Genomic DNA, 11,427 nt, shown 5'->3' with positions numbered 1-11,427 from the left:
AGAGGCCAGAGGGAGCGGTTCGAACTCCAGGGGCGGTGCCAGTGGCGGCGGCGGGAGGCGCAAGGCCCAATGAGCGCGCGCGCCGCCTCCGGAGGCGGGGCATGCGGACGCGCTCCCCCGCCCTCCCCCTCGCCCCCGCCCCTCCACCCGGGTGCCGGGGCCGCTGTGAGTGAGTGGCACTGGCAGCCTGTCAATCCCTCAGCCGAGCGGCCTTCGAGCCCGGTCCGCGGCGGCTGCTGGCTAGGTGCGCTGGTCTGGCGGTGGCGGCGGCGACTTCTCCCGCCCCATCAATCTGCTGCCCGCTCGACGCGCGGCCCGCCGGGACCCTCCATCGGGCCTCTAGGCTCTACCGCGCCGGCCCGCCCGCTCCCAAACTTTCCTCCTCCGCCCCCTTCGCTCCCCTCGGCCCGCCCGCCGGCCTCCCCCTCCGCGGCCGCCCGCCGCCGCCGCTCCCTCCCCCGGGGCCGCCCGGGTGCGGATCCCGCCCGGCTGAGGCGGCGGCGGCGGCGGCCGAGGGAAGGGAGTGCACAGGCTGGCGCGGGGGGTAGCGGTCGTCCCGGCAACTCGGCCAGGGCTGAGGAGCAAGTTGCGCTGGGCCGCCCGGCCGGGAGCGGGACTACAAGGAGGCGGCGCGGCGGCCGTGTGAGGGCAGCGAACTCGCTGCCTCCGCCACCGCCGCGAAGCCCGGCGCTTCCGCCAGGCGCTTCTCCCCAGCCTTGGCGGCGACGGAAGCCCGAGCCCGGGACCCGTCCGCGCCGCCTCAGCCGCGGGCTCCGCCGGCCCGGCCACCCCCTCCCCGCGCGGGCGGGGAGCGCGCGGCCGCCTCCCCCTCCCCCTCCCCTTCTTTCTTCTCCTCCCTCGCCGCCTCCGCCGCCGCCGCCTCAGCCTTCTCCTCAGCCGCCGCCGCCGCCCGCTCCCGCCCGCGCGCGGCGGGATGGACGATCAATCCAGGATGCTGCAGACTCTGGCCGGGGTGAACCTGGCCGGGCACTCGGTGCAGGGGGGCATGGCCCTGCCGCCTCCCCCGCACGGCCACGAAGGGGCGGACGGCGACGGCAGGAAGCAGGACATCGGCGACATCCTCCACCAGATCATGACCATCACCGACCAGAGCCTGGACGAGGCGCAAGCAAAGTTGGTGTCATCTCATTAAGCATCTTTTGTGTGCGTGCGGGAGCAGGGCCCGCGGCCGAGTCGGGCCCGGGGTGGCGCCCCGGGCAGGGGCCTCAGTCCCCGGTGGGGAACTTCCTATGAAAACCGGCCGCCAGCCCGGCCTCGGGGGGACTTGCCCGCGCTCCTCGACTCAAGCGGGAGTCGAGAAAGTTGCTCTCGGGGTTTGGACAGATTTGGTGCTGCACGGTTTTTTTTTTTTTTTTTTTCTTTTCTTTCTTTTCTTTCTTTCCCTTGTCCAGCCCTCTCGCAGCCCGGCCCCCTCCCAAGATTTAAACCTCCCGCCTGGACCCCAGTGCACGCTGCTGGGAGAGAGGCCCGGGCTGCACTTGAGAGAAGTGCAACTTTCTCTTCAGGTCCGGAGTCCCGGCACAGGGGCTCGACTTGACCACGGACGACCTTGCTGTGCGGGCGGCCACCTCAGCCCCGGCGCGGGACGATGGGAGGCTCCCCTGCGGGTCCCGGGTGCGGCCGGCCAAGTTCTCGGGGAAGGGAGGGCCGCCCAGCAAACTTTGCGGAGCTGTCACCCGTCCGCTGTCCGTGGCCGGCCGGCGGGCGCCGCACCCGCCCTTCCCCCAACGGAGAGCTGACGCGGGAGCCTCTCCGCATCCGCCCCCTTCCTCGGGTCGCTGCCGCCTGTCCCCGTATCAAGGCTCCCAGCGCGGGTTCGCGCCCCGCGGTCGCCAAGGCTGCTGCCTGCCCGGCAGATGCGTCGCACTTCGTTCCGGCTCGAGCTTTTGCCAGAGCTTCACGGCTGTCGCTAACTAGTCAGCTTGAGTTTCTTGTTGACTTCCTATCGTTCAAAACAGCCTTTCAAAATAGGGGCCCGGCATTAAGTCTTGGGTCTAACTTAAAGGAAGGCGTCATATTATTCCATAGGTGATGCTAATACCTTTGTGTTTTGCTATTTGTTTTTTTTTTTTTTTTTAGGAAACATGCCCTGAACTGTCACAGAATGAAACCCGCACTCTTCAGCGTTCTGTGTGAGATCAAAGAGAAAACAGGTAAGACGCTGCGCCCCGCAGTGGGCCTGGAGACCCCCGAGGTAGGGTCGGAGCTACTTCGACTCTCCAGTTGAGAGCTGCTGCTTTTGGGCACCGCCATCTTTGATCATTCTCTCCTTCCCACCTCCTGATCTTGAGAAAAAAACTGCAGTAAATCTGGAGTCGATTTCTTAGTTCTGCTCCTGGTGTAAAATGAAGTGTAGACGCCGACGGAGTTGGGTCGCCATCCCCAGGCGGCCGCCCCTGGCTGCAGGCGGGGAGGGGGCCCAGAGAGCCAGCCACCCTCTGCGCTGCTTTCGCCTTGTTTGTGTGTCAGTTTTTAAAAGGAGCAGCGGGAGACTGGATGCCAGGGAATGAGTCCCTGAGAGAAGCATCGCCGGAACTTTTACTTAGACAGCCTTAAGCATCAGTTCCACAGATAGAAGGATAGATGCAATTGAACAGACCTCAATAGCATGTTCGACCTCGGGTTTTTAGGTGAGAAGAATACTTTTAAGAAGTGAGGAATGGGAGTGATGTATTTAGGCACATACACTGTATTGCATTTATTACGCGTGAAGTTATTGCGTTGGTAAATATATATATATATATATATATATATATATATATATATATATATATATATAATATATATTATAGATATATAAAATAAAGTAGAAAAAGGTCCACAGATGCAGGTTAAACAATTTTTGAAGTGTTCAAGGTAGGGAATATATGAGAAGGCAGGTTTTGCAGAAGTGCTGGAATGAACACTACATGTACATATTAGGCAAGTTTTTGGCAGTTCATTTCAATTTGACTTTCTTGTTAGACTTCCTTAATTGAAGATATTTTAGTCTTGACCTGATGGTAGTGGCTCAAGTAGAAGTAGAGATTTAATTTAGATGTGTTAGTATGTGTTTGGCATCATCTGCCCTGTAAATGGCAAACAAATACATTAAACAAGCTTTACTGTTGAATTTTTCTTTTCTTTCTTTCCTTTCCTTTTTTTTTTGGTGTATATTAAATACATGATATTTTAAGTTGCCATTTTTCAAGTTGAGCCAAAGAAGAAAATATTCAAGTCCAGGATATAGCAGTATCCAAGTGATGCTATTTAAAATGTTAAATGTGACTGTGATTAAATTGATAGCACACTACAAATAATTGCATACCACAATAATTGTTAGGTTGATAGGCAAGTTGCCTGCCTTTTAAACACATTTTTCACTCTGCAATATTGTTCTGATCCTAAAAGTAATCAAGATAAGACCATGGGTTTTTGGTATCTATTAAAATATATGTTAAAACCATAATTAACAGCAAATATTTCGAGAGCCTAAAGAGTACTTTTTCTGCTTTTCATTCACATAGTATGCGTGGTTTCTTACTATTGAGTGATTCTTTATAAAATGTATTTTGCATTTTGAAAACCACAGGCATTTTAAATTGCCAACTTTTATTCTGTGTTGATTTTTAGTTACCTTTAGAAAGCATTGTGTTTTAAAATGGTAGATAATTTTTCTGACTATAAAATAAAACATTAAGCATTAAATCCTGGAAGATTCTTTGTTTAAAAGACTAAAAGTGCATAATTCTCAGTAAATTATGTTGTTTAATGTTCAAGGGTTTTCTTACTATCAGGGCTCCACTTCAGTTTCCTCTGACAGCTAAGCCCTGGGATATTGACTATGTTGTGAATATTAAGATTGATTCAACTTTATATGGCATTTGACTAGGGAGAGGAGGTTGATACATCTCCCCTTCTAGCCCCCTTCTCATGATTTTATTTATTTATTTATTTATTTTTGCCTTTTTAAAGTTTTGACTTAGTCAGCTTGAGATCCAAACCTGGAAAGCTGCTTTTCTTGTTTAGACATTTAGCAGCAGACAGAATTCAGTTAGGAAGTGTAAGTCCTCTAGTTGCTTATTTGCATAGGACTTAGCTACACCATTTTGAAAGGAAAATATAGTCAACCACATGTTAAAGGTGAGTTACAAAAAAGAAACAAGTCTCTTCAAGAATCTGGGATTATTGGCAGAGAGCTGTGATAGGGCTATTGCTATTGAAGCAAAAGGCAGCTGACAAAAGGAAATTTTTGTTTTGAAAATTGTTTCTGAGACTTTCAGTGATAACGTGTAAATTAGATCCTCTTTGTGCTTTGGCCAGCGGAAGCAAGTTTACGCAGTATTTCTTTTGTAAAAAGCCAGCAGCCGACAGAGTAAAGGCGGCTGTCTGGGCAAAGGCATCTTCCTGCTAGCCCTCTCTAAGCTTGAAAGGGACAGGATTTAAGTACTGAGTGATTGATGGGGGTGAAGCTCTTTCTCTCCTCTCCTTTCTCCCTTGCTACCCAGAGCTCCAGCTTTCCCTCCAAAACTAGTCTTAGAAGGAGACAGGGACTCTAGTCAGAATCTTCCGATTTGAAATAAAACAGCTGTGTAGACATTAGTGCTACCAAAGCAAAGAAAGCGGGGCAGCAAATTTCAAGGCCCATCTCCCCATCTCCTCCCATGGTCATCCTTCAGAAACAAGAACTTATAAAATAAGCATTGTAGAATATGCGTGTATTACACAATGCTTTTTCTTTAGATAATTTTATTTAATCTAATACATAGAATCCAAAGATTCTGTATAATCTAGAGAAAGTTTAGTCATTTGTAATAGAAACCAGGAACATTTTGTGATGACTGTTCTGCTTAATGGAGGGGTAGGGGGTTGTGGAGTGGGAATTGAGGGGGAAACTGTCACTGGATAATGTCATTTCAATTGTGTTTCTTCTAAAATAAGACAAAAACATTAAAAGAAAAATTCCATGTATTTGTAGATCTGCCAGTAGATTTTGAGGTTTCTGATCAGGTAGAAAACACTGCCAGTTCTGATGCACATGAAGGATTTAGTTTGAAAAACATCCTGCACCATTCCCCTACCAAATATAAAAAAAAGTATTTTTCTCTTCTGTCAGATAATTATATTATTTTCTTGTTCAGAGATAAGGAAAGTATATTTTTAATATAAGATGCTTGCTTTTTCTTGATAATATATTTTTGTAAAATTTATCATACAATTATTTTTGCATAGAAATGGCTCTCATTGTTGAATTATGATGTTTATATATTTTGAAAGTAACTGAAAAGTTACAGGCTGCAAAATCAAGATATGTGTCTGTTTTTAAACGAAGTAACCAACCAGTTAGATATTGTTTGATACGTCAAGATTTTTCTCCTGATTTGTTTCAGCCCATATTTGCCACCTATCTCCTATTAAATATTCCCGATGCCATGAGGTCTGTTGCTCATCTACATACTTCTTTTGGTGCATTCTCTCACATCTTTTTGGTCATCTTAATCTTGATTGCTGAAGTGCTTTCTTTTGTAAAATATTCCATCCTTACAAATCTGCCTTCTTTTCAAAGCCCTAAATTATGGGAGTTTTAATTAGGGAAACAGTTCTTTTTCAAGAAAAACATTTATTTTTAATTTCTTAAATGAAAATCCAACATTTTAGCTTATAACCTGAATCATATTATTGTGAAAGAATGTTGTGTATTTTTAAAAAAAGTCAACGCAACCTTTTCTTTCCTAAACGGTAGGTTAAAATACTCCATGTTGATAGCTGTCAACCAAACCCTGATTTATGGCCACCACAAACCCTAAATAGTATTCATTTACTACTAATGTCTAATGGCATACATGATGGTTTGCCAGATTTGTGGCCTTTGTGAGGCTTATAAGCAGGACTGACTTGGGAAGATCATAAAACTTAATGAACTTCTCTACTGCAGGAGGTGTCCGCAGGGGAAGAGAAAGGCCTGCTTGGCTGGTTGGGCTGGTTGAAGTTATTTTTTATGTTTAAGGAGAAAAAGATGATGACTATTAAAAATGCTTTACTTTTAAAGGAACCCTCCCTAGAAAGAGCCATAAGAATTTTAGGTATCAAAACTAGATCAATATTGTAGCTTACAAGTGAGTTTTTGTATGAATTTAGTGTATAATGTGTGAGTAAACCTTTTATTTTTATTGCTATAAGTGTAACTAGGTTTCACAGGGACAGGGCAGTACTCAGTTTACACCTCTATATTTTATTCTAACCCCAAAGGTTTAGAAACTCATTGGATTTTCTTTTTTTTTTTTGGTCCATATGGCATTCTGTTCTCTTTATGCTTCATTATGAAAGTTTGTTATGTTTTTCTTTGTACATGCTATGTAATTCTTTTAATTTTTAAGTTATAAAAGCCAGGTCTTCCATCAGGTGAAAATTTAGCAGGAAAGGTGAAAAGTGTTCCATATATGTCTAAATGTTAATGTATATATTGCATACATTCTTATAAGTTGCTCTTACAATATTTCTAATACAATTATCATTTGTGCCAAAAGTTGAAGAACAAATGCACTATTCCATACATGATTTATTTTTGTGTTTTAATGGACTTATTTTCTAGTTTTTAAAACTTTATTTTAGATAACTTCAAACCTAAATACATGTAGAAAGAAGCAAATCTTGAATCCCCATGGACTCATAGTCCAGCATCAACAATTACCAACACTTGGCCAGTCTTGTTTTCTGTGTAATTCCTACCATCTCAAGACTATTTTGAAGGAAATTTTAATGGAGCTTCAATGTTTTAAATTTCAAACAGATAGTGTAGCCTGTTTACATTGGAAATATCAAATAATTAAACAGGAAAAAACCAAAGTCACTGTACCTTGGAAATATCATTAATTATATTGTTTTACCACACAGTTTTCCTTAAAGCATTTAAAAATATTTCTTTTATCAATTTATCTTCTATTTTTATAGATTTGTATAACTTACTGGAACTTTTGTAGGAGGTTTTGAGGGAGTATGTAAAAGAAATATGTGTTTCTAACTTTTCTTTACCCTTTTTGTTTCCTCTTCCATCCTTTTATGAAAATACATGTGATATATTTGTAGAAAACCTGGGAAAATATCTCACTGACACACTGGTTTAGAAATTCATCATTTAAAGAATCAAATAGATACTGCCTTGAAAATGTGGGACTCTTCTCCAGCCTTTTCCTTTGTTTTTTTTTTCCTTTCCAGTAAAAAGATATTGAACCCTCTTGTCAATACTAACTTGATCTGTGCAAGTAATTCTTTCTTGCCTCAGTTTTAGTGTACTTCATTTTATTATAGGTTTATGTAGTTTGGTATGTTTAAAATTTGGGACTTTACTAGGTGATTTTATTATATTAATTTACATAAATTTATTCCGAATCAGAAGCATACTAATATAATGGCAAAAGAGGCCCTGACTTGCATTGGTTCTTTGGCTTTCATAAAATGTACCTGAATACATTTTCATACTGTGATGCTTTTCATTTTAATTACTTTTGTTTGTACTTTAAGATTTTAATTTGTAAATTTTGTAAAGGATTACTTCCAAGGTAGATTTAAGTTTAGCATCTTTGTTGGATTATTTTGATATTTTATGGTGTTAGGGTACCGGCTGGAGTTATATGAAGTGTTGCTCTAAAGAATTGAATTCACATTTCATGAATCACACTCGAAATCAGTCATCACTTTATTTTTTACTTATGCCATGACTTACATATTCAGAATAAATACGTACATATCAGCAACAACACAACAAGTTAAATAAGAATTTAGACTATTTCCTCCCTCGTCATGTATGTATGAACATTTTTAGGTATTTATTATTTTATTATGGACACTATGAGAATAATGTTTTATTTGTTTTCTCAGTAGGCTTGTGTTTTTTCCATTTATTCTTGAGATTAGCTTGATTTAGGTAGTAACTGACTAACAAATCTTGCACTCCTCTTCCCATGTTGACCTTTTCGAGCATTTGTTCTACTTTAGTAGGCTATACCAGTCTTTATGAAAAGAGTAAATAATTCACATCACTGTTTAGTATAAATTGGTCAAAGGTTTTCAACCTGGCTATCATAGATTCTTACAAAGTTATAGAGGTTAATCAAAAGAACAAATTGCTCTCAGAACTAGGTGATAGTGTTATATTTAGCAGATAAATTAGTAATTCTTGAATGAGCCACTGAAAAAAATATGCCATCTTTTTATGTGTCTTCAGACACACAACATTATTAGAAAATAAATTTCATTAATTTTCGACACTTGATTCTAGTTTTCCTCTTTGTAGATAGAATAGCAACCGGTATCCTTTATTTTTTTCTTTTCATAGATTATTCCATAAACATAATATGCTTGTAGTTTTTGATAGTAACTGTAGTTTGCTTTGGCACTAAATTTTGATTGTATAGCTTGCAAAATAAATGGTATGATAGAATGTGTTAAGTTGATTTAGCATAGCATCTTTTTTTTCTTTTTTTTGGATTGATTTTGTATCTACATGATAGTACTGATTTAGGACTGAAAGCAATTAAAAGTAATTATGGATAAAAATAATTGTTAAATGTTCTTTTTTTTCTTTCAATTTAGGTGCTTTAAAAATATTAAGCTGTTCTGAACAATCACCTTTTTGTGTGATCATATTAATGAGGAATTTTGGTATACAATGTAATCCTTTTAATGTTGATAATTCCATACAGTGTTTAAACCATTATTTGGGAGGCTCAACATGTGTTATGGCAAAATGAAAATTTTTTGTTTTTGTTTATGTGATACATCAGTTTTCAAAGTATATTTCTTAGATATCAAAGTCCAGCAGGTAGCTTTTTACATTAAAAAATTCATAAATTTTTAAATCCCACAAAATTTTATTACAAATTCAAATGAACTAATTGGGAATGTCAACATTTCCACTGTTGTTATTAACATTTATAATAGAACGAATGGTTGCATATAGAAATTATCTGCAATATGATCTAAATTAAGATTCTGAACAGGCATTACAGATGCTGGTAACTTTGGCAATTATCATTTTGTTTGGTGAACAGTAGTAAAACAGTGTGCGGTAAAAGTGTTTAGAGAGAGAGGATAAATAAATTGAACAGTTTTGCAATGCAAAGTGGTTTGTGGTGTTTTTGAGGATTTCTTGGCTCTCTCTTAACTGCTATTGTGAGCCTGGAGCAGATTTCCCCATTGCTAATGCCCTAGAAGTATTAATTCACTTTGATATGCTAATTAGAGGGCATTATGCAAGAAATGAGATTAAGTGGCAGCATGAAGCCATTTGCCTGTCAGTAAATTGAGAGCTTTAGCATCAGGAGGAGCTTTGTTTTTTTTTTTTTTTTTTGGTTTCTCTTGGTTTTGCATATAAATAAAATTGATTGAAAGGTCTAGAGAAGCTTCTAGAACATTTGTGGATTTCTTTTTCTTCCTATGATGATTTAAACAAAATGTTAAAGGCTTTTTGTGAATATTAACTGACCTGATTGGAGATACTGAATATGAATTTTTCATTGTATTCTCTGTATATGAAAACTTGCTAAGAATTTTGTGTCATGAAGTCTTTTTTTTTCCTGAAATGTAATTTCAGCAACATGGCTATCGAACTTATCACTTACCCTCTTTTCAGAAGTATAAACTTGTGTGTATGATTGTGCACCAATGTCTTCCTTAACCTGAACTTCACAAGGATATTTCCTTCACTAGGGAAGGAAGAATTTGTTGAATTGGGCTTCAGGAAACTATATTAAGTAAGCATTAAGATTCTGATGAATCCATAAAAATTGGGACAATCAGAATTAGTGGGTTAAACTCTGCCCTTTAAACAACCTGTGGAACACACATTTCAGCATATAGCTGATTTGTAAGAATTCAGTATTATTTGACTTTTTTTGTTGGAAGATGAAGTTATATGCTTGATTCTCATTGTGCTGACTGTTGTGGTTTAAGCCAGGCCTTTGATTTTTCTCACTATAAAGCTACTTTGTGATTTTCTCTATTTTGTGGGAAAATACATGAATTAGAGAGGGAATGGGGAAAGGAGAGGACAGAATTCTGCGCCGATGCAAAGAATAAGGTTTCTTTAAACATGAAACTTTTACCCATATAAACCGTTGCTAGAGGTAGAATTGCGAAAACCTGCTGTAATTACAATCCCTGAGGTTTGGATAAGACATTCGTATTTAGTCTTGGTTCTAGTTTTTGAATTCCACCACTGTAGCTGTGACTCTAGACCCAATTAAACCATAACTTCTTTTCAGAGCCATATGGATTATTTAGTCACCACAGCTGCAATGCATGCACATTGCAGAGGCTGGCATCTCCTTGGTGTGCATTTATGGTGCCAGTTAATGTTAATGGGAGTTAGGAATGTACGCACAGAGAGGGGGATGAGAGTCTCTCCTGAGACAAAAGTCCTGATTACATTTGTCAGTGAAGAGGACTTAGTGTACCTACACATTAACTACTTTTCTAAATGAAGTACTTAGTTATTTTAAATTCTCAATCCTTTCTCAGACTCCCTGCACTAGTTAAATCAATGAATCTTCATTAGGCTCTCATTACTTTGAAAATTTCATTTAAAACATATGAAATTATTTTTTATTGAAATGGGAACAAAGAGATTTTGAAATAGGATATTATTATTATTTTTAGATAAAAGATTTATCCAGGCCTTCAGGTGTATTAAGGTTTGCAGTAGGAATTTATAGAGGAATTGTGGGGGGAAACCACTGCATTTAAAAGTGTATGTAAATGATGGCAAGTTATATATACATCTTATGTAGAGGGCTTTATTATCCAAATGCAGAATTGACTTAGGTGGTCTCATAAGTTTTGTTTTTATTTTCTTTCGCCCCCATTTCTTAAAAAAAAAAGCAGCTAAGGATGAAAGTAGTTGGAATTCATGGTCAGATATATCATTTTCAACTTGGAGTAGGAACTAGAGCAGGAAATTGATTTTATATTTATTATGAAAGCAAGAATTCTGCCGCCAACTGACAGCCATCCATGTTTTAGTTTTGTGATAATTGTTTACAGACATTCTGTAGTTGGCACAGATTATTTATAATGTTGAATGGGAGTGTTAGTCCATTAGAAGGTATGTGAGTAATGAATATCTTTAATTAATCTAAATAATATTGGAATATTTTATTTTTCTTTTACATTGTATCTTGGTTTAGTATTAACTGTCAGTTCTTGTAAGAACAAGTTATAATAGATTGCGCAATGATTTCTCTGGCTTCTTGGATGTATTTATTACCATTTTTGAACAAATTATACTAACATGAAAAGTTGTGTTTGAAATGATTGTGTGCTAGATAAGGCGATACATTACAGGAATGGTTGGGTTTATGGAACTTTATGTAGAGGTTTTCTCAGAAATTATAGCACAGGGCTGTCACTATGAAATCCAGTGATACAGTT

General features: G+C 40.1%; 1 protein-coding gene across 2 annotated transcripts in view; it reads left to right on the top strand.

Annotated features, from left to right (window-relative positions):
- Positions 1–816: 816 nt before the first annotated feature.
- PBX3 (PBX homeobox 3) overlaps positions 817–11,427 on the top strand; it is a 314,870-nt gene continuing 304,259 nt past the window's right edge. For both annotated transcript variants that reach the window (XM_037797351.1, XM_037797350.1), the window contains exons 1-2: positions 817–1,134; positions 2,101–2,174. In XM_037797351.1, the coding sequence (XP_037653279.1) occupies positions 935–1,134; positions 2,101–2,174 (274 nt within the window). In that variant the 5' untranslated portion in view covers positions 817–934. The remainder of the gene's footprint in view (positions 1,135–2,100; positions 2,175–11,427) is intronic.

Source organism: Choloepus didactylus, chromosome 10 (genome assembly GCF_015220235.1).
Source record: "Choloepus didactylus isolate mChoDid1 chromosome 10, mChoDid1.pri, whole genome shotgun sequence".
NCBI classification, from domain to species: domain Eukaryota; kingdom Metazoa; phylum Chordata; class Mammalia; order Pilosa; family Megalonychidae; genus Choloepus; species Choloepus didactylus.
The sequence above is the reverse complement of the archived record's forward strand: the minus strand, read 5'-3'. Positions and strand labels throughout refer to the sequence as shown.